General features: G+C 60.5%; 4 protein-coding genes across 8 annotated transcripts; 2 read left to right on the top strand and 2 right to left on the bottom strand.

Annotated features, from left to right (window-relative positions):
* The first annotated feature begins 70 nt into the window (after positions 1-70).
* On the top strand, positions 71-3899 carry JSRP1 (junctional sarcoplasmic reticulum protein 1). Of its 2 annotated transcripts, XM_086410318.1 has the most exons (7): positions 71-134; positions 1120-1272; positions 1674-1711; positions 1873-2002; positions 2358-2525; positions 3160-3251; positions 3347-3899. In XM_086410318.1, the coding sequence occupies exons 2-7, from the start codon at positions 1155-1157 to the stop codon at positions 3812-3814; spliced, it is 1014 nt and encodes a 337-aa protein (XP_086266444.1). In that variant the 5' UTR covers positions 71-134; positions 1120-1154; the 3' UTR covers positions 3815-3899. The 2 variants fall into 2 exon arrangements, with proteins under 2 accessions (XP_086266444.1, XP_086266445.1); XM_086410319.1 differs by lacking the exon at positions 1120-1272.
* A 180-nt stretch (positions 3900-4079) lies between these two features.
* AMH (anti-Mullerian hormone) lies at positions 4080-7150 on the bottom strand. The gene is made up of 5 exons (XM_086410313.1): positions 6488-7150; positions 5705-5847; positions 5376-5484; positions 5107-5269; positions 4080-5022 (listed from the first exon to the last, which is right to left on the bottom strand). Exons 1-5 carry the CDS (start codon positions 6939-6941, stop codon positions 4164-4166), a joined length of 1728 nt encoding a protein of 575 aa, XP_086266439.1. The 5' UTR covers positions 6942-7150; the 3' UTR covers positions 4080-4163.
* Positions 7151-7638: 488 nt separating this feature from the next.
* On the bottom strand, positions 7639-16280 carry SF3A2 (splicing factor 3a subunit 2). 2 transcript variants are annotated; one of them, XM_086410317.1, is made up of 9 exons: positions 16176-16280; positions 11823-11987; positions 11353-11424; positions 10502-10548; positions 10242-10351; positions 9364-9413; positions 9143-9283; positions 8658-8726; positions 7639-8570 (listed from the first exon to the last, which is right to left on the bottom strand). In XM_086410317.1, exons 2-9 carry the CDS (start codon positions 11946-11948, stop codon positions 7752-7754), a joined length of 1434 nt encoding a protein of 477 aa, XP_086266443.1. In that variant the 5' UTR covers positions 11949-11987; positions 16176-16280; the 3' UTR covers positions 7639-7751. The 2 variants fall into 2 exon arrangements, with proteins under 2 accessions (XP_086266443.1, XP_086266442.1); XM_086410316.1 differs by having other exon boundaries at positions 16192-16280.
* A 482-nt stretch (positions 16281-16762) lies between these two features.
* PLEKHJ1 (pleckstrin homology domain containing J1) lies at positions 16763-19050 on the top strand. 3 transcript variants are annotated; one of them, XR_015166878.1, is made up of 7 exons: positions 16763-16959; positions 17056-17123; positions 17260-17326; positions 17876-17985; positions 18160-18250; positions 18333-18396; positions 18487-19050. XR_015166878.1 is itself a non-coding variant. In XM_086410324.1 (6 exons), exons 1-6 carry the CDS (start codon positions 16866-16868, stop codon positions 18550-18552), a joined length of 450 nt encoding a protein of 149 aa, XP_086266450.1. In that variant the 5' UTR covers positions 16763-16865; the 3' UTR covers positions 18553-19050. The 3 variants fall into 3 exon arrangements, 1 of the variants encoding a protein (XP_086266450.1); XR_015166879.1 differs by lacking the exon at positions 17876-17985 and having other exon boundaries at positions 17260-17540; XM_086410324.1 differs by lacking the exon at positions 17876-17985.
* The last annotated feature ends 2301 nt before the right edge of the window (positions 19051-21351 follow it).

Genomic DNA, 21351 nt, shown 5'->3' with positions numbered 1-21351 from the left:
CCTCCTCCCCCTCCCACAGCAGGCCGAGGAGCTGATTGGCCCACAGCACAGCCTCCAGCCACCTGCTGCTGTCTGTCTGGGGCCACCCTACCCGCGCTCCATGCTGTCCACCAGGCCCAGCGTGGCGACTGTGGGTAAGAGGGGCACAAGGAGGCCTGGGAAGATGTGGGGGGGGGTTCCCCAGGATCTGGGAGGGCACCCCTGAGATCCACGGGGGTGTCCTCGACTCCTGCGGCTGCCCCCACACGCCCCTAGGGGCACTCCCCACCCATAGGTCTCCCCCACCGACTGCTCTGGCCCCAGGGAAGGGTCCCCTTTCTGCCCAGGGATGGGTCACCCTAACACTGGTGCCAGGGACACCGGGGATTCCAAAAAACAGGGCTGTGGGAGCCAACGGATGGGGTTTGGCTCCAGTTCTGCACAACCTCTGGTCCACAGCTCCACCTTCAGCCTGTTTCTTCATCTGCCCTATGGGGATGGCATAGAGGAGGCAGGGACCCCAGGGTTGGGGGTGGGAGGCCCGGAACCCCCTCCCCCTGCCTGTCATGGCCAGAGTCGGGCTGGTCCTGGCTGCTGGGACTTGAGCTCCAACACCCACGGGGTCTGGAAGGAGGCTAGGTGCCAGGAATGAGGGGTAAGGATGACCCAGAGGGAGACCCCAGGGGAACAAGGGCCTAGGAGGGGCTGGGCCCCTAGCTGGCCTGCCCTGCTGGCCTTGGGCACCGGATAAAAATAGTCCCTGGTCTCAGAGAACATGAGCTGACCCTGGGGCCAAGGGTTCCGGTTTAGGCTCTGTGCTCGCTTCTGTGTGACCATGGGCAGGACCCAGCCTGCTCTGGGCCCCAGCGGTCTCTGCTGTGTGCACAGGAATACTGGAGCCCGTAGAGGTTGGCCTATCCGGAGGGGTCCCAAGACAGACCTGGGGGGATGTCAAGGAGAGTGCCTGCTGGAGGGCTGTCGGGCCATGTCCTGTGCAAGTGTGAAGTTACCAGGGAAGGTGGCTCCAGGCAAACGGACAAGCCAGGGTGGTGGTGTGCGGAGGCAAGGAGCTCCCTGCTCCAAGAGGCAAGCCCAGGCCCATAGCAGGGGCTCAGGCTGCCTCTTCCCCGCTCCCCTTAGCCTGACTCTGGGCCTGCTGCTGCTCAGCCATCTCCATGGCAACCAGGGCCATGGAGGAGCTGGATGGAGGCCTGGGCAGCTGTCAAGTGGATGAGGACCTCTCTGTACTGGCTGACCCTTGTCCCGGCCGGCCTCAGGAGGACAGTGTGCGAGGTACCGGAGAAGGTGCCGGGGGAGGAAGCCCACACCCCCATCCTCCTTCTGAGTCAGGTGGCCCACCTTCAGAAACCAGGACTTGGACTTCCACACTGGACTGGCTTAAACCATGCTCCTTGTTTCCAACCTCTGTGCCCATTAGTGTCCTGGGGGATTGGGGGGGGGTTGTAAAGATCCCAGAAAACACAGATGCTGGGCCACACAGGTCAGGGTTTGGATCCTGGCTTGCCGGTGACCTGCTGTGTGCTTTTGTGCAAGGCTGTCTCTGAGTCTGTCTACTTTCTAACCTGTAAACTGGGGGATCTCCTGTCCCCAGCCCCTCACCCAGCAGAACCCAACAGAAAGTGGGATCTGGGGGTCCCCACGACTTTGACTCTCCCCTCTTTTTCCACCAACAGCAACATCCAGGTTGGCTGACTCCAGCAGCCGGTCCCATGTGAGTTAGCGGGGGTGGGGGTGGGGGTCCTCCCTCTGGGTTTCAGCCCAAGGTGCTCCTGGAGTAGGGAGGTGCTGGCTTAAAAGGGTGGGTTTCTGCAGCCCCTGGGAAGGTTCAGTCTCCCTTAGAAGGAACATCCAGGATGACACGTGTCCCCACAGGATTCTCAGGAGCGGGTGACTGAGGGCAGCCCCACAGGCAGTGTGGACACCAAGCCCAAGAAGATGGAAAAGGAGCCTGTGTCCAAAGTGACCTCAGGAGCAGGAAAGGAGAAGCTGAAAGCAGGAGCAAGTGGGTTTGCAGGAGGCAGGGGTGAGGTGGGGGGATGGGTATGGACCAGCATGGGAGGGGAGGGTGGGTCTTTGGATCTGGGAGGATAGCCAGCATGGGGCTCCCGGCTGAGCGGTTTCCCCGCTGAAACTGAAAGGGCTGTGAGTCTCCGCTAATTCATGATAACACCAGCTTAGTTGCCACTAAGCTTCAGCTAATTATCTTCTGGAAAATTCTCTGCATCCCAGTGAAGCTGCCAAGCCGGCAGGGCTTAGTTTCTCAGCCCAGGGCCGCACAGCCGGGCAGAGCAGAGCTGACTTTAGCCGCAGGTCTGCCCCTTGCTGCCCCAGAACCCAGACAGCATTTGCTCCTGCAGCCCCCCGGAGCCCCGCACGGAAGAAGGCACAGACCGCATCGCCCCCGCAGCCGCCGCCGCCGCCGGCCCTGAGCGACGAGCTGCCCTGGGGAGACTTGACGCTCAACAAGTGCCTGGTGCTCGCCTCGCTCGTGGCGCTGCTGGGCTCCGCCTTCCAGCTGTGCCGCGGTGAGCCTCACACTTGGCTACTCCTTCCCGGAAGCACGGACACCCGACAGGGCGGGTCTGTGCGCCCCGACCCTAGGCGGTGCGCAGGCCGCCTGGATCTTGTAAGGGGTTCCTGGCGGCCCCCTGCACTTCTTGCTGGGCAGCGGACCTTGTGCACCCCCATGGTCCCATAGGAGTCCCTCTATCCGGTACCGGTTCTGAGATCCCTCCATCCCCTTCTCCAACAGACCTTACAGGGAACTGCCTTCTCCTCCACCCTAGTAGGGACCTTGATGAACCTGCCTAACCACCCCATACCCTGGGCCTTGCATGCCCAGGAAGTGCCGTGTACACCCCCATTTTACAGTGTGTGGCTTTTCCTGTGTGCTTCAGTGCTCCCATGGCCCTCAGAGAAACTGGAGCATTCTGGCACACCCTGAATGAGGGAGGTTTGAAGAGAAGCAGCAGTGGAGACCCGGAACCCCTTCCCAGGGCTGGAAGGGACCCAGCCTAGCCTCAGTGTACCCCGGTGGAAAGGGCTGGGTCCCCTTGCCTGTCCCCAGGAGGGGGGCTCTAGGGGATGGATGGTGTGCTGTGGTTCTCACTCCCGACTCCTGCCCCAGGCTGACTCGCATCCCCTCCTGTCCCCTCCCAGAGGCTGTGGCTAGGGATGTAGAAGCCCCCGCGCCTGTCCCTGAGTCGTGGGCCTCGTCAAGCTTGTCACCCAAGGGGCCAGCGTCAACCCTGGTAAGCTCTTCCTCAGTGGGCTCCTCACTGGGGGAACGGGCTTAAGCCATGGAATTGTGGCTGATCCCACCACCCTGCGCTTGTCTGCATAACAGCCAAAGCCTGAGGCCTGGGCCCCCTCAGTGAGGCAGCCCGAGCCCCCCTCGAAGTTAGAGGAAAGGGTCCAGATTCCTAGGAGTGAAAAGGCTGCAGAGAAGGACGAATGGGAATCTGAAGAAGCTGCTAATGGGGAGCATGTGCCCCTCGCCGGCCGAGGGCCCAAGGAGAAGCTGAAGAAGGAGAAGCCTCGGAAGGAGAGGCCCGGGAAGGAGAAGCCACAGAAGGAGGAGAGGCCGAGAAAGGAGAAGCCACGGAAAGAGGAGAAGCCACGTGGTGCCAGGGAGCCCCAGGGGGCCCTACCGCGACGCTGGGAGGCCCGCGAAGGGGGCCATCGACCTTGGGGGCGAGACTCTGGAGCCCCAGAGGATAGGAAGAGGCAGGCCTGGGTCTCCCTGCGGCGCCCCGATGAGGAGGACCGGCCTCTGGGCCGCCAGAAGCGCCGTGCCGGCAAAGGCCGGGACTGAGTGAGACCGGGGTCGTGCGCGTGAGTTTCTGAATATCTGCTCTAGGTCCCTGCGGTTCCAGCTAAATAAACCAAGTGCTGCGGCCCCCTCATCGTCTGTTCCTTCTCACCAGGACCCCAGAACCTGCCCGGGGCCTGCGTGACGCGGATAAGGAGCTTTGGGTGGGGGGTGGAGGGAGGACGGAGGCGCAAGGCAACGGGTGAAGACGGCGAGGACTGCGGGAAGGAGGCCCCCGCCTGTCCCCAAACATGCACAGAAACCCCAATCGTGTGCCTTCCCGTGTTTATTGGGGCAATGACGGGGTCCAAATAAATACGGGCCGGGGCAGCACGAGGAGCACGGCGCGAGGTCACCGGCAGCCGCATTCGGTGGCCACCATGTTTGGGACGTGGTGGGCACTGATGCGCTCCTCGGACAGGCTGATGAGGAGCTTGCCGGTGTAGGCTGTGGGCACACAGCAGGGCGGGCGCGCCAGGGTGGCGCCGCGGGCCTGCATCTTTAGCAGCAGCACCACGTGGTTGCCGTAGCGCGGGTTGCGGTCCGACTGAGGCCAGCCGCAGGCCCCCTGGCAGTTGTTGGCCTGGTATGTCTCGGGGATGAGCACCGAGCGCTCGGCCCGCAGGTCTACGCTCAGCTCACGCAGAGCGCAGGGCCCGTCTGCAGCCGCGGCCCCGGCGCTGCGCTGCGCCCGTGCAGAGCCGCTCCGCTCCCGCCCGCGCCACTCAGCGCGCAGGCCCTGCAGCGCTTTGAGCAGCAGCAGCGCGCGCAGCGGGCCGCCGGGGCCGTCTGGGTTTCCCGGGCACAGTGCCAGCAGGCGCGCCAGCAGCGGTGGGGCGGCGGGAGGCAGCCCCGGGAGGGCACGCAGCTCGGCGGCCACCGCCTGAAGCTCGGCAGCCACCCGGCGCGCTAGTCCCGCGGCCCACAGAGGGGACTTGGGACCTTGCGGCGTTGCGGGGACCCCGGTGGTGGCTGCCGTCGGCGGCAGCAGCAGCAGCAGCGGCTCCTCACCGTCCAGCAGGCGCTCCAGGGCCGCGGGGTCCGACAGGTTGACCTGGCCCTGCGGGAAACCAGCCAGTGCGCCCGGGTCCAAGGCCAGCCGTGGTGGCGATGCTCGGGCCGGGGGTCCCCGCAGCGCGCGCACCAGGCGCGTGAGAGTCTCCAGGAAGGGATCAGCGCTGGGCGGTGCCTCCTCTGGCTCCGGGGAAGCCCTGGACAGCAGAGTCGGAGGTCGTGAGGGCGCAAGGCTGCGGTGCCCACACTCCCCGCATCCCCAGGTCTGAGCCTGCGCGCACCTGGGCTGCGGGAAGGGCACCAAGTCCAGCCGACCGTGCGCGGGCATCGGTGCCGAAGACCGGGCCGGTAGCAAGAGTAACAGGGCTGGGGTCTTTCGTGTGAAGCAGCGGGAGTCCGCACCGAACAGCAGCGCCTGCAGCTGGGCAGTGCTCAGGAGCGCACCTGAGAGGGGAGGCGCGTGCGCCGTGGGTTCAGTGGCCGGAGGTGGGGTGGGGTCTGTGGGTCGAGGGCAGCCACCCAGTCGGGTCCCTGTCCAGGCAAAGCCTACCATTTCCACGGCGCCGCAGGGTCAGGGCTAACCCAGGCCGGCGCCAGGCCCCCTCCGGGTGGTCCACGACCAAAGCCAGGAAGTCCGAGTCCGCGGTCAGGCAGAGGCTCTGCGGGCGGACACAGGAGTTCAGCCAGGTTGGGGGGCGGGGACGGATGCCAACCCTGCTCTGCCTGCTGCCCTTAACATCCCTTCAAGGTCCAGCCTGGGCACTTGTGGCCTTTCGTGAGACCAAGTTAAAAACAATACAAACCCAAACCCATAATCCCCCCCTTGCTCTGTGGGGGGTCCTGGGGGGCCTGAGAGAGCCACATTCCACTCCCTGGTACCTGGGTGCCAGGTAGCCCAGCCCCGGTGACAGTGACCTCCAGGCCAGGCCCTGGGTACACCACCAGCAGCGCCAGCTCTGGGGGGCTGGCTCCTCCAGGCGGAGGCTCCTGGAACCTCAGCAAGGGTGTTGGCTCCCACGTCACTGCGGCCGGGACAAGGGAAGAAGGGAGACACCTGAGCCACGGAAGCCCGAGCCCCTCCCCCAAGCCTGTCCCCTCCATAGGAGGGAGACCCCACCCCAACTGAAGCCTGGGGGAACCTGGTGAGAGAGGTTTGACGCTGGTTCCTGGCTTCCCTGGGGCAGGAGTGGCCTACAAGTGATGGATGGGGTGGGCGGTGGGGCTGCCACCTGTGTTTCCTGAGCCCTTGGGGGTTCTAGGCTGGAGAGCTCCTGGGGGATTTCTGGTAGTGGGTCTGAGGACAGTGGCCCCTTGGAACAGGAACCTCTTGCTACCCAGTATGGAAGGAGAGGCACTCCTCTGCTGGACCATCAGGCTGCACTGATCTGCCTCCCTCCTCCACCCCCCACCCTGTAGCTCCCAGGTAGGTGAACAAGGTGTTAGCCCCCACACCCGCCTCCCCCAGGCACTGCATGGGGAGAGGGGTGGCTGGGAGCTGGAGAACTTCTGGCCCCGAACAAGCAAAGATACAGTGACCCACCTCTGGCCATTAGCTTCCACTTCCTGAGACTGGGGAGGGGTCTGGGCTGGGGGCTCTGCAGTCCCCTGGTCTTGGGAGGAGGGCACTAGAGCCTGGCCTCCCACCCCAGCCCCAACACATACCTTCCTCCAGGTGCAGGACCACCAGCCACCGCCCCCCGGGCTCCCCCAGCCATGCCTGCAGCCGCTGCAGGTGGGGCAGCACAGGCTGCCCGTTGCCAGCGGGGCACACTGCGAAGGTGGTCAAGTCACTCAGGCCCCAGTGGGTGCGCCGCACAGCCTCCAGGAAGGCCTGCTCGTAGCTGCTCAGGACCCCCACCACCCGCAGGGGGGCCCTGCTCCCGTTGCCACTCCCATGCAGGGTCACCAGGCACAGGGGGTCCAGAGGGCTGCCTGGCAGCCAGAGACTGGAGAGTGGCCAGTCCCAGGCTTGCTGAAAGATGAGTGCCCCGCTGCCTGTGGCCTGCTCCCTGGGCAAGGCTGAGGTGCTGAAGACCTCTTCCCTGGGGGTCCCTGGCCTCAGCAGAGCCCCCATGGCTGACAGCACCAGGGCCAGAGAGAGAGATGGACCGGGCATCCTGGGAGCTTCCAGGGGCTGGGCTGCCCTACTTTATAAGAGGGAGCAGAGCTGTTTGTGGTGCAGGGCGGTCCCTATCTCCTCCTGGGACATGACCTTGAAGGCTGGTGCCTGCTGTGAGCCTGGGAGGCCTACGGCCTTCTCAAAGCCCCTTCTGTTCCAACGTGCCTGCCTATCTCCTGAGCAGCGATACAGTGTGTGTGGCCTGTAACCCATTTGTCAGACTGTCCTTGACAAATCTTCCCCCTCCCCAGAGCAGGAATGTGAGCAGGAGTGCATGGCCCAGACAGCCAGGCGATCAACAGCCTGGGGGTGTGGGAGGGCGAGGTGTGGAGACCCTGCCCCAGGAGGATTCGGGTGCCAGCCCCAAGGGGGATGACACTTCACACCGGGTAGGCGGGTCTGGCCCCCAGTGACCCCACGTGCTTGCTCACCCTACCTCTGAGGCCCACAGAGACCCCCAAGGAGAGTGAACAGCCTTCTTCACTCTGCTGTTTTCCCAGAGAACCATCCCACACTCTGCTGGCCCACAGGGTCTGTCCTCGCCCAAGGGTCTCCAGGGCACAGAGACACCAGGGGCTACCCACTGTGGTGCAGGTGGGACCCTGACACCCCCTTATGGTAGTGGAAAGCAGCCACGTGTGTTCACCCACAGCAAGCAGGTGCTGACCGCCCACAGGTTGACACAGCAGTCCAGTTCAGGGTCAGCAGACTCTTTAATGGGGACACCTAGCCCAGTACAAAAAAACTCTACTCTGAGGGCAAAACCCAGGAAAACCAAACCAGACTTGCTAGGATAGGGGTGGCTTTTCAGTTGGTGGGGGGAGGGGGAGGAATGTTCCCAGGGCCTTCGGAGGGTAGTGGGGGCCTCAGCATCGGGGGCATGGGTGTTGGGGGATGCACCCCAGGATTTGAGGGGTGCACCCCAGGTGGCTGGGGATGGACCCCAGGAGCCGGAGGATGGACCCCAGGAGGAGGGGGGTGGACCCCAGGAGGCTGGGGGTGGATCCCAGGGGCTGGTGGGTGGACCCCGGGAGCTGGTGGGTGGACCCCTGGAGCCTGGGGGTGAACTGCAGGAGTTGGGTGCACCCCCGGAGCCTGGGGGTGAACTGCAGGAGCTGGTGGGTGCACCACTGGTGCCTGGGGGTGAACGCCAGCAGATGGGGGAGGATGGACCCCTGGGGCTGGAGGGTGGACTCCCGGAGCAGGAGGGTGGACTCCTGGGGCTGGAGGGTGGACCCCTGGAGCTGGGGGGTGGACCCCAGATGCTGGTGGGTGAACCACTGGTGCTGGGGGGTGGACCCCAGGAGCTGGGGGATGGACCCCAGGAGCAGGGGGATGCACCCCAGAGGCTGGTGGGTGGACCACTGGTGCTGGTGGGTGGACCCCAGGAGCTGGTGGGGGCAGCTGAGGAGGGCCTGGGGGTCCTGAGGGTGCAGGCCCGCTGGGCGGCATCGGTGGCAGGGGCAGGCCTCCTGGTGGGGGCGGGGGCAGCGACTCTGGTAGTGGCGGGCGAGGGGGCAGGCCATTCATCAGTGGGGGTGGGGGCCGTTTCACCCCAGGAGGCCCAGCGGGAAGGCTTGGTGGGGCTGGCGGCTTCTCCATCTTGAAGTGAAACTGGAGGAAAAACTGGACAGACAGGAAGAACTGAGCAGGGTCCTAGAGGCCTTGGGTTGGGAGAAGGATGGGGAACTGCGTGGACATGGAGTGACTCACTTGCTTGGTTTCCCGGTTCCAGTGAGTCCAGAACTTGCCTTCAGCCTTGTCTATTTCCCTGCTTGGCACCTGTGTGGGGTAGAGGGGCAGAGACAGGCCCTCAGGACCATGAGATGGCCTGGCCCAGGAGGCCCTTCTGTGAGGGAACAGGGTCTGATGTGGGGGTGACAGCTGACATTCTTGCTCCACTGCTTAGCAGCCCTGCCACCCAGGAAAGCTGCAATCTACCCTGTCTCGTCAACATTATCTGATGATAGGACGAGGTCACAGAGTCCCAGTACAGCCTGGTAACAGGGCCACCTCACTGCTGGGGCCACGCCAGGGTCTCTGATTCACGGTGGACACCCAACCCCTGCCCTCGCTCTGCATCATCTTCTGACAACCCTCAGGAGGCAAGGGCACAGAGGGGGCACCTGGTGTGGGCCGGGGCCAGCTGCTTGGATGGAGCAGACCCTGCAGGACCCTCCGGGGTCCCAGCGAACTACCTTGAAGGCGATGGTCTCATAGGGCTCAGCAGCCATGAGTAGGTACTGCCAGCGCCGGTCTGGGGGCTCGATCCTCTGCTCGTAGGCAGACATGAAGCGGTGTCGGGGCATGATGCCCTCGGCAATCTCGGGGTAGTCGATCTGCAGGGACATGGCCAGTGACAGCACTGCCTCTCAGGGGCCCCTCCCCTCAGGACAAAGGGTTCCCGGCCTGTGCTCACCTGGAAAAGGAGGCTCTGCTGGCCCATCTCTGTATCCCTCTGCTTGGTTACTGCAATACAGGAAGATGTCAGGTCCAGTAATGGGGTCCTAGGACTGGCCTAATGTCACCCATGAATGGGAGAGCTGGCTTGGCAGGTGGGGGGAAGTCACCCTGCTGGGCAACTAGCAGTTATCGGCCCAAGGGTGGGAGGGCTGTGCCCCAGGTGCCACCTGCCTGATATCACTTGGGTGAGGGCAGAGGCTGGGCTCCCCACTGCCCATCCCCGTTCACCAGACCTTCTGGGAGCAGGTGCCCATCACTTCCTAGCTCTGTGGCTTTGGGCTGCTCTCCACACAGCTCTGGGGCCCTTCATATGCCCCTCAGGCACTTAGTGTCTCCCTGCCACACTCAGGAAGAGGCCAGATGACCCAGACTGACCAAAAGGCCTGTGGTGGCCTCTCTGGGGGTAGTGCCATCCTCGCCCTGGCTCACCAAGCCCTACCACTTGAAGGCCCTCCACTCCAGGGCGTTCCCGAGCCATATCTTGTCTGAAACGCCAGCCATACACAGGGTATGCCCACTTCAGCAAGAACACCTGCAAGGAGGCCTGCCTTCCCCTCCTCCTTAGCAACCTGATCCTCTGCAGCTGCTGGCCCTTTCCCTTACTCTCTCTCCAGGTGAAAAAGCGCCAGCACTCAGTTCTAAGATCAGAGGAGAGGACTACACTAGGGCCTGCAGACCGCTCCCACCCACGCACCCACCTCTGCTAGGAGTGTAAAGAGCAGAGAAGATACTATGGCCCCCGCCCTCAGGGCAGGAAGCCTCTAACGGAAGCTGAGGCCACTGGTGAAGCTGGGGGTCGGTGAGGGACTGCCCGCCAAGGCCATCGACAGTTACCTTTGTAGCCCGGGCGGCCGATCTTCACAAACTTCTTCACTTCTACCTTGACCTTCTCCGGTGCTGGCTGGGCGGGGGCCTCCTTGGCCTCCTTGGCCGCTCGCCGGGCCCTGCAGGCGGGACGGACACAGTGTTGAGGCCCCTCCTCACAGGCCATCAAGGCCACAGCCCCAGACGCCAGGAGCGCCCCATCCCCAGCCGACCTTGGAGATGTGAGGTGAGGGGGACAGCAGGCATGGGAAGGGGTGCCAGGTACTTACAAGTTGGTCTGATGTTTCTTCCCCTGGGTGTGCGCGAGGTAACTCCCCTGGAACACGAGAGGAACATGCATGAGGACACGGTGAGTGGGTGGGGCTCGTGTCCCCACCTGGGCCCGCCTCCACCCACAGGGCTCAGCGCTGACAGGGGCCTGATGGCTACTGAACACACGAGCTCTCATGGGTATGCACACAGGGGGACGAGACGCTCAAAAGCCAGAGATGATGAGAGTCTCGGGCGGGGGGACACAGCAGTCTTGTGGCTGCCAGGATGTGGGTAGGGCCAGTGGATACTGCTGCGGAGTGGTGGGGACACATGGAATAAACATGCCCTTTGATTCCACCTCAATGATGTCCCAAGACAAAGACACGTGTATCAGCAGTTTCCAACTGGAGGCTTTTATGACCCCCAGGGACCCTGTGTTCAGGATACTCCCCCACAGAGAAAGGGGAGCCCCAAAACCACAGGGAGATGCTCCCGTATGAGACTATTCAGCTCGGTGCAGCCGTCTGGAGCTGCAAACCAACCGGACAGAAAGTGTGTCCTCCACACACAGAAAAGGACAGGGAGGACCTGCTTATGGCAAAGGGCAGGAACCCAATGCAAGCAAGCATTAGACTGACACTTGCTTAAAGTCTCAAACTAGAAGCCACGCCTTCCAGACCTCCCGCCCTATGTGGACATCCTGGACATCCCCATATTTGCAGATGCATGTCTGTTATATCAGAGCCACTGATGTTACAGGAAACGGAGATGGAGGCAGGGACCCCACGGTGGCTGTCCCAGTGCTGTGCAGGGCGGAGACTGGGCATAGCAGGGCTCTAAAGCCAGTGCCTCCCTGAGGAAGACGCACCTCATTGTTGTGCAGCGTCAGGCACAGCTTGCACTCATAGGAGCCCAGGTGGTTCTTCATGAAGTAGGGGTCCTGCAGAAGAAACACATCCATCAGGCAGTGGGGGAGATGCTCAGGGATGGAGGACAAGCTGGAGCCCCAAGCCAGCACCACCACCCCGGGGATCCCACAGGGTCCACTGCACAGGGCTGGGGCTGGGGCTGACTGCCCGCCTCTGCAGCAAGCCCCAGAGAGGGGTCCCCTGGAAGCCCCCAGCCCCACACTGGCGGCGGCCTGGGGTCTAGGAAGAGGCAGAACTGAAGGTGCACTGCTGATCCTCCATCTCCCCAGCCGGGACACGGCTCCTTGTGCTGCAGCACAAGCTGGACGCGGGCAGAGGAGAGAAGCAGGCAGGCCAACCCCAGGCCTAGGGAGACCGCGGTCTGGAGGGCGCTGAGCTGCTGCTTCAGGGTGGGCAGGTGGGTGCACACCTTATTGATGTCAATGGTTTCTAGAGCCAGCTGTCGCAGACGTTCCCGGCGGTCCCGGTTGCTCTCGGAAGAGGAGGCCACACCCCCGCTCCCGGTCTTGCCCCCGGGGCGATGCTGGAAGTCCATGGTGAGACCCTGGGCACTCTGTCAGACCAGGGGAGAAACCTGCGGAAGCCAAGGGGCAGCTGGTGAGACTATGTGTAAGATCTCACCCTCCTGGCCTGGCCTCACCTCTCCCCACTCTCACCACCCTAGCCCTGGCTTCACCACCTGTCTTCCAATGGCTGAGGGCCCATGCTGGGCCAGGCACATGGGGATGAGGAAGGAGAAACAGGAGAAATGAGGCATCTCCAGGTGACAGTGGGGGTGGACCGGAAAGGAAGGTCTCTTTGAGGAGTGCAAAGGCCCAGGGACCCGAAACAGCAACAGAGAAGAGGAGGCTGAGTTCTCACTAATTAGTCCCATCTCCTCTAAGCAGCCTTCCCAAACTGCCCAGGCCCACATTGCTCAGTCCCTCCTCTGAATCCCTTTTCTGCTCGTCTACACTTCCTTCCCGCAACCTAAACTCTACTGCTCTGATTCAGCAGTACGTTTGCTGGAACAAAGAACACATCCATCTACCTGCCCGCCCCCAACCCCTACTGCCTAACACAAGAGACAGTCACAGCTCGTTTGCAGTGGAAGCAACTCTTCCAGGCCCTTGATTCTCCTCCATACCCATCAAGCTGTCCAACTGCCATTTCCTATTGTCTCCCATACTCCTCCAGGTTCAGTTCAGATTCAACCTCAGGTACCTTCCTCTCATCCTACATTCTCTTCACTGTCAATGCTGGCCCCAGGCCCCTGGTTTAAACCCACAGTATCTTGACTCTGTTAGGGTAAGCTCACAGGGCTGGGGCCCAGGAGTGTGAACCCCCAAGGATGCACCTGTCCAGCTCCCTGGGGTGCTGGACACGTCATCTCATACAGCAGAGGGGACTCTGCAGGTGGGATTAAGTTAGGTCCCTGAGATGGATACGACCCTGGATTCCCCAGGGGGGCCCAGTGTCATCATAGGGTCCTTATAAGAGGAAGGGGGAGGGTCAGAGGCAGACACAGGAGACGCTGCTCTGCTGGCTGTGAGCCAGGGATGCGGTGCCTCTAGAAGCTGGAAAGCACATGTCTTTCAGCAGGAGCTGGTGCTCCCCTGAAGCCTCCAGAGGGAATAAAACCCAGCGAGACTAGTGCTGAGTTTCTGACCACATAGATGCAGCGCAAACTCATGTCATGTAAGCCACTGGTGGTTTCCTGCACCAGCCAGCTGTGCCACTGACTTGCCCTACTACTTGATGAGTTTATGAAAACCTCACGTTGGATAACCAGCAGGGTTGACCTAGCTGGCTGCAGAATCACCACAAGGCCACCCAGAGCCGTCAACTGTAATGGCAAAATACTAACAGAGCCAAGAGTTCCAGTCAGTTTGGGGACAGCCAGTTCCTTCGTAAGCAGCCAGAAGAACATGCCATGGTGTCGTGAAAGCCTGCAAGGAGAATCTGACCAACTAAGGAAACCCAAACGCAGACAGATACTTAATCACTCACCAGCCTACCTGTCAGAGTCTCAGAGAGGCTGGGCTAAGGCCAGGTCTATCGGTCCCTGCCCGTTGAGCAGCAGACTCCATGCCGCACCCCCCCCCCCCACAACCTGGCCTGTGTCCAGCAGGCAGGAGACCCAGCTAGAGTCCCCAGCCCAGAGGACAGGGGAGGTCAGGAGTTTTTTCTGGGGAGAGAGCACCAGAGACAGTATTCTCAGACACAAAAAGTTAGGGGCTCTGCATCCCCCAAACCCCAGCACTTTTCCAGGCCCCCTGAGCTCACTACAGAAGCACTGCTCTCCACGCAGAAAAGTGAAGTTGCTCAGTCGTGTCCGACTCTTTGTGACCCCTTGGACTGTAGCCTATCAGGCTCCTCTGTCCATGGGATTTTCCAGGCAAGAATGCTGGAGTGGATTGCCATCTCCTTCTCCAGGGGATCTTCCCGACCCAGGAATCGAATCTAGGTCTCCTGCATTGCAGGCAGATGCTTTACCATCTGAGCCACCAGGGAAGCTCCACGCAGAACTGATGTCTAAACAGACGTGAAGAAATGCATGTATTGGGGAAAAAGGAAACTCAGTGAAAAGCTCAACAGAAGATGATAACATCCTCTTGGACGATGGGCGATGTTCCCACAGCTTGAAACTAGAACAGGATGCCACAGGTTAGCATGGCCAGTTAAACACCAGACAAACCCTTTAAGCAAAGATGCGATGAGCCTAACAACACACTGAATGTGAGCGCCTGAAGATAAGAGTCAAAGCTATCATAAAGAAGAACAGAAAAATAAACAATAGCAAAATAACAAGATAACAGCAGGCAAAGCAAGAACCTAGAAATTTTGGACTGAGAACAAAACATGGCCACACCACTATATTTAATACAGATATAACCTATAGGAACCTACTGTATACAGAACACAGAAAACTCTGCTCAGTGCTCTATAATGACCTGTACAGGGAAACAAAGTGAAAAACAATGGGTCTGTATATACATATAACTGATTCACTTCGCTGTACACCTGAAGCACAACACTGTTAGTCAACTACAGTCCAAATACAAAACAAAAACTAGAAAAGAAAAACAAAAAACATGGAGAGTATTATCAAAGAAACAACCCCCCAAAATAAAAAACTCTCCAATAAATAGACCATGAAGTTTTATGGCACTAAAACTTAAAAAAAGTTTTTAGTAGATAGAAAAGTCAGCAACAAGAGGTCAGAAACCAGGATGAGATGAGAGCCTTCAGAACAGCAGGAACACGTAAGGCAGGGCAAGGCTTTTCCCAGTTCCCTTCAGGGGCTTTCAATCTAGAACTTTACACCCACACTTCTGACTGTGAGGATGGATAAAGCCACTTTCAGCAAACCGAGGGCTCAAACTGAACAAATGAGTCGACTTCTTCAAAACCTACCTGAAGAGCTCTGATGGAAAAAAAGAGGAAGACAGTGAGACTGAAAACAGAAACCAGCCCATGGGAGCCTGGACAGAAGGTTCTAGGACAGCTACTCAGCTGCCGGGTGGAGCTCCAGTCCTGAGTGGAACAGGAGGATGCCAGCGCTGAAAGGGAAGTTTGCAGGCAGGAAAGGAAAAAAAGACGTCCATTGTTTCAACCCGTAGGAAACTACAACTTGGAAAGACTTGTATGCTTGGAAAGACTGACGGTGAAAGAAGGGGGCGGCAGAGGATGGGATGGTTGGAGGGCATCACTGACTCAATGGACATAATTTAAGTGTAGTCGCTCAGCCGTGTTCGACTATTTGCGACCCCATGGACTGTAGCCCACCAGGCTCCTCTGTCCAGGCAAGAATACTGGAGTGGGTTGCCATTTCCTTCTCCAGGGGATCTTCCCGACCCAGGGATCGAACCTGGGTCTTCCGCATCACAGGCAAATGCTTTACCCTCTGAGCCACCAGGGAAGCCCCAATGGACATAAGCTTGAGCAAACTCTGGGAGATGGTGAAGGACAGCGAAGTCTGACGTGCTGCAGCCCATGGGGTCAGTCAGACGCGACTGAAAAACAAGGCGTGTGAAATGACGATGCTTCGAAAGAAAAATTAATAGCCAGAAAAGAAAATGAGACGAATAGGAAAAATGAAGAAATGAAAGAGCTCTGGGGGGAGGGTTAAGAGGAGAATAGTACCCCCAAAAAGTAGCACGGCTCAACACAGTACCTGCCTGAGCAGCGAACGCTATTTTCAGCCCTAGAAAATAAGATTGACGATCTAAAGCTCAGGATAACCACATCCATGGTATGAAGGATGAGGCTGCAGCGGGTGAGGGGGAGGCAGAAATGAGACCTCAGCAGTCACGGTAGGAAGCTGAGAGACCACTTCTTCACCTGACTCAGGCTATTTACAAGCTCGGGTCGGTCGTACTCAGCTGCCAAAGGGCAGAAGGGAGAAGGGGCCGGGCTCCCAGAGTGACAAGGGGAGAAGTCATTTAAACTCTGGGCTTCGCTCGCTAAACGAGCCTAGCTAACGGGTTCTTGGGCCTCGCACCAAGAGCTCCGCCTCTGGACCTTCCTCACTCCTCGGCGGGCCTGGAACCAGGAGCGCCGTCACCTCCACCTATTACAGGAACCAGATAAGCCCCGGACCACAAAGGCAGCAAACTAACGGACTCAGGGAATGCGCCCCGGGTCCGTTGCCACCCAACCCCACCCGACCCAACGGGCCTTTGCAGCCGGAGCTCCCTGCGGGAGGGCGGGGGTGATGGGCCGGCCCAGCGCCCGGCTCCCCTCCAAGGAGTCCTCTGGGGCCGCCGCCCTAGTCTCGCACCATTCCTAATCCTCACCCACGATTTCGTCAAATCCACGGGCTCCTCACACACTGCCTTGGTCTATTCAGGCGCCGCAGCCACCGCGACGACCTCGTCCTGCGCACGCGCGCCGATAGCTGAAAAAGCACTTCCGGGAACAGGATGGGCGGGGCCTCCTGCGTGCGCATGCCCGGCCCGCCCAATGGCGCGGGCGAGACGCTTATAGGCTGAAGGAAAGAGGGTAGAGGAGGCCAAACCGGAAGTCGAAGTGCGCATGCGCGCCGGATTATTTCGTTCTTTCGGTCAGCACGGCTCGCGCAGGGCCAGTGTTCGCGGGGAAGGTAGTTGCGACTCGCCTCCCACCCCTGGCGCCTGTTCGCTTGAGTAAGGGGCACCACCTGTCGTGGGGATGCTTTATTGTTCCCATCCCGGATTCACGTTATTACATGGTCATATATAACACCACCCATTTTGCCTATAGTCCCGTTCGCCCCAGGAAGTTTCCGCTCCGTCTTGACGACCTCCGAGACGCTTCCGCCACACGCCGGTGATTGACAGACTGAGCGGCCCGGGAGCGCGCAGGCGTAGTAGCTCCGGCTGCGCTTCCGGGACGGCGCCGTGGGACTCTTTTGGCGCCGGCATCGACGAGCGCTGGGACGGCGGCCGGGAAGGCGCGGCCAGCGTTCCGCGTTCTGGGTACCGGCGGCGCCATGCGCTATAACGACAAGGAGCTGCAGGCGCTGTCCCGGCAGCCGGCCGAGATGGCAGCCGAGTTGGGCATGCGGGGACCCAAGAAAGGCAGCGGTGAGCGGTCCGGAACGCCGGAGCGGGCGGGCGGGCGGCTGAGGGGGCGGGAATGGGCAGGTGCTGAACCCGCGCGATCCCGCCTTGTGCTCGCAGTGGTGAAGCGGCGGCTGGTGAAGCTGGTGGTCAACTTCCTTTTCTACTTCCGGACGGACGAGGCGGAGGTAGGGTGGTGGGGGGGACCGAAGTAGGGGTTAGGTTCGGAGTCGGGGACGGGGCGGGGTCGAGGTCCGGTTTCGGAGCGGGGCGGACTTGGGACTCGGGGGCGGGGCCCTCCCCCATGCGCCTATTTGCCCGCAGCCCATTGGAGCCCTGCTGCTGGAGCACTGCAGAGTCATCCACGAAGAGCCCAACAGCTTCTCCATCAGTGAGTGCGGCCTGGGACGAGACTGCTTGTCCCCGCCCCGGCGCGGCCCCACCTAAGTTCCTAGAGACTGAGTGCAGTGTCCGAGCAGCCTCAGGCGCTGGTTTTTCCCTTGGGGCCCAGTAACCGAGACGGAAGTGATTCGAACGGCCGCCGTTGTCTTGTTGGGGAGCATTTCTCTCCCGGCGTGCCTCGCTGCAACTGTTCCATTTCTCCTGTGAGCAGGGCTTGTGCTGGGGAACCGGGAGGGTTTTCTCCTCGGTGCTTTTGAGAGGGTGGGGTCTGCAGAGGGAAAGATAGAACTTCTACTAGTTTCCGCGGGAGGCCGCAAGAAAATGCCACAGACTGGGAGGCTTAAATAGGAAAAAATGTATTCCTCCCAGTTCTAGGGGGCGAGAAGTCTGACATCAGAATGTCAGCGCGGCTCCTTCCTTCTGAAGGAGAATCTGCCCAGCTTCTGGAGGGGTCGTTGGCAGAGCTTGTCTTGTAGAAACATCTCCCCATCTTTGCCTTCATTTTCTGGGATCTTCTCTCTTGTGTGGTTGGGTCTAGGTTCGGCTTTTCTTAACAGCAGTTCTATTGGATTAGAGGTTCACTCTCCTGCGGTGTGAGCTGAGCTTAACCAGTTAACTACCTAGGCCTGTAGTGACTCTTATGTCCAGGTAGAGTCCCTGTCCTGGGAAATATGTTTTAAGACGTGAACATGTTTTTTTTTGGGGTACACGATTCAACCCACAGCCAGCTGTTAGTAAGGAATGGGCCCAGGCCCAGGCTGTGGGGTTGGGGGGCGGGAGGTGGGAGGGAGCAGGGACACATGGGGGCTGCTCCCTTCCCAGGCTTCCTGGAGGACCCAGAGAGGAAGTACCACTTCGAGTGCTGCAGTGAGGAGCAGTGTCAGCAGTGGATGGCTGCTCTGCGTCAAGCCAGGTGGGGTGCCGACAGAACCTAGGGCCAGGCGGAGCCTAGGGCAGTGCGGGGCCCTGGGGGCTCACTCAGCTTTCCTCTCCAGTTATGAGTTCATGCGGAGGAGCCTCATTTTCTACAGGAATGAGATCCAGAAGATGACTGGCAAGGTGTGCATGGGGGTGGGGGCAGGGGGCGGGGGATGGGGGCCTCCTGGGCTCAGGCTTATGCCCCCCCACCCTTGTCGTCCACCCACACAGGACCCCCTGGAACAGTATGGCATATCAGAGGAGGCCAGGTTCCAGCTGAGCGGCCTGAAGGCATGAGGCCTGGTGGGGCTCCCCAGCTGTCCTGTTGCTGGACAAGGCCTCCCTGCCCTCTGGCCCCAGGTTTCTTGACCAACCCTGGATTTGCTGTGGGAAGTGTCTTGGTTTAAAGACTTAAAACGCCCCAGGGTGGGCAGGGGCTGCCTTGTTGCGAGAAACCACCCAGCAAGTGTCCTCTGAACACTGGGAACCACTGGACTGGTTTGGTACGTCGGTGCCACCTGCTGCTGCCAGGGGACCAGTGCCCCCTCCCAGGAGCTGTGCCCTGCCCTTGGGTGTGTTGACCCAGGGCCTGGCAGGCACAATTCTCCTGCGCTGGGCAGGCTGAATGTATAAAGTTAGGTGAAGCTGTGAAGGGTGTGGGGCTGTGCTGGGGCCGCTGTGAATTCTCCTGCTGAAGGGGCAGGCCCTGGCCGGACGCCTCTGGGGCAGAGCTGGAAGGCTTGCCTTTGGGGTGGCCAGTATATTCTGTTCAAATAAAGGTACCTCTTTTCCATACGGGCCAGTGGTGCTGTGACTGCAGAGAGGGAAATTTGTCCTCTGCCGTGCGCCTGTCCTGCATCTACACAGCCGTTCCTGAGGGAAGCGAGGCCCTCCCCAGGTTCAAGGTTGACGTGCCTGGGAGCAACAGAGTGGGGAGGCCTGGAACCCAGAGCCAGGAAGGGCGAGGGGGGGCTGGGACCCAGCCTACAGGGCTTCTGGCGCTCACAGGCCCCCGTCTGAGTGCCAACAGGACCTCAGGGTTTGTTGGTGGCCTTAAGATCACTAAGTAGTCGGTTTAGGAAGGCTAAAAGGAAGCTGCCCTGGGTGGTCCTGACCTGGTCATAGTTGTCAGCCCTTGAGCAGGGGCTGGGCCTCTGAGACCGGGGTGGGGGAAGTCATCGTAACTTGTCTGTCGTGGCCACAGTGCCTGTCTTGAGGAGCAGGTGGAGCCTCTACTGGAAGCGACCGTCCTCTCTGCTTGGGGACGGTGAGCACTGCCCTGGGCCCTGTGCACTCCAGGATCTTGCCGTGTCATCATCGGGAAGAAACACTGCTGCCAGACTAGGTTCAAGTGAAAACAGGTATTTTATTACAGCGTCTAGAGATGGATATGCAGTGCAGTGGGGTCCCCTTGGGAAGCGAAGGGAGTTAGCACCCCAACTGAAACACAGGCTACCGAAACGACAAAGCAAAGCCCGTCTGCATTACAAACCAAGGTGCGACAGAGCGAGCGTGGATGGATGTGTGAGTGAGAACAAACAGTCCTACAGTGGACGGGCGGGATAAATAATGGGGGGATCTTAAATAGGTCACCATTTGATTTGTAGCTAAATGGAGGGCTGTGTCCCCTGACCAGAGGGTGTCTTCATTGTTAGGGTTTCCTGAGCAAAGCGACCGTAGCCATCGGACTTCTGGAGTGGAGTGGAGCACCCGGGTCAACAGCAGCAGCGGGGCTCCTCCCCACGCCCAATACCCTGGTGCCCCCTCCTTCCTGTGGCAGCGGCACCCGGCCAAGGCGAGGGGCTGGGGCCGGATGGTGGGTGTGGAGAGGCCAAACTGGCCCCACTGTGGGGCAGGCCCTGTGCACGTGTCTGTCCCTGTAGCTTGGAGGGCAGACAAGGCACAGTGGGCCACAAGCCATGCAGTGTTTGTGTACAGTGTCATTTGTTCAGATGGGGCTCCTCAGGCAGCCCTGCAGCTTTCTGTTGGGGGTGGGGAGCCTCTTGAAGAGGGGTGGGGGCAGGGGGTAGGACAGCACCATCACACACCCACCAGGAGCACCGACCTGGGGTGGAGGGGACGGGGTAGGGCTGGTGGTCACAGGAGAAGGGCTCCATCTCCAGCTTCAACTGCTGCTCTGAGCAGTGTAGAGGTGGCCAGAGGTGGGACACTGTCCTGCTCTGACACTGTGGCCTCCACCTGCCAGAAAGGCTGGCTCCAGGCCCACCCCAGGAATGAGGTGGCGGGCTGGGGCTCGGCTACCATACTGATCCTCGGGGCAGCAGAGGGTCCCACTCTGCAGGGGTGGGTGGTGTTGGCCAGGCTGGGGAAGGCTCAGGTTAGATCCCTACATGGAGGCCCACCTCCTGCGCTCCTTGGTGGGTGCCACTTGGTGGGGGGTGGTGAGCACCTGAGGACAGGGCTCTGACTGCCCACACCTAGCCTTTGGCTGGGTGTCCACCTTGGGGTCTGGGCCCCCTGCCAGCACCTTTGGCCAACGTTGGCCCTTCCAGGGAGGCACACAGACAACACCGCTGCACCAAGGACCCAGCATAGTCACAGATGCTGTGCGGCCGACGGAGAGCCCCACCCACCACCTCGGAGCCTCAGGGACCAGCCCTCCTGCCCTGCCACCCCACCACATCCCTCCCAAGTGGAGGGATGTGGCTGCAGGGGGCGGGGGGAGAGTGTCACTCCAGCTGTGGGGTGGGGGGTGGGGGGTGGTGGGTGGTGGGTGGGTGGGCCCTGGGCCAGCACCTCTGTGCACTTGAATAAACAGCAAGGTTTCCCCTCACTTTTCTTTCTTCCTTTTTCTCTTTAGTTTACTGTGTATTCATCATACAGTCTAAAAATAAATGAAGTCAAGTCTATGAAATTTATAAATTTTCATCACATCTCTATAAAATACTGTCACCCGTCAGCGTGACTCCCCTGTAGACACACCAGGCACCCACGACTAACCACCCGCGTCCCCAGCCACCACTGGCGCTGACCCTCCCTGGGCAGCCGTGGTGCGGGCCCGGACGAGCAGAGACGTACAAAAGTATAAATGCACTTGTCACACGGCGGGTTCCAGACCCTCCTCGCGAGCACCAC

Source organism: Bos grunniens, chromosome 7, assembly GCF_055505025.1.
Source record: "Bos grunniens cultivar Pamir isolate PY7600 chromosome 7, Bosgru_T2T1.0, whole genome shotgun sequence".
Classification (NCBI taxonomy): Eukaryota; Metazoa; Chordata; class Mammalia; order Artiodactyla; family Bovidae; genus Bos; species Bos grunniens.
The sequence above is the reverse complement of the archived record's forward strand: the minus strand, read 5'-3'. Positions and strand labels throughout refer to the sequence as shown.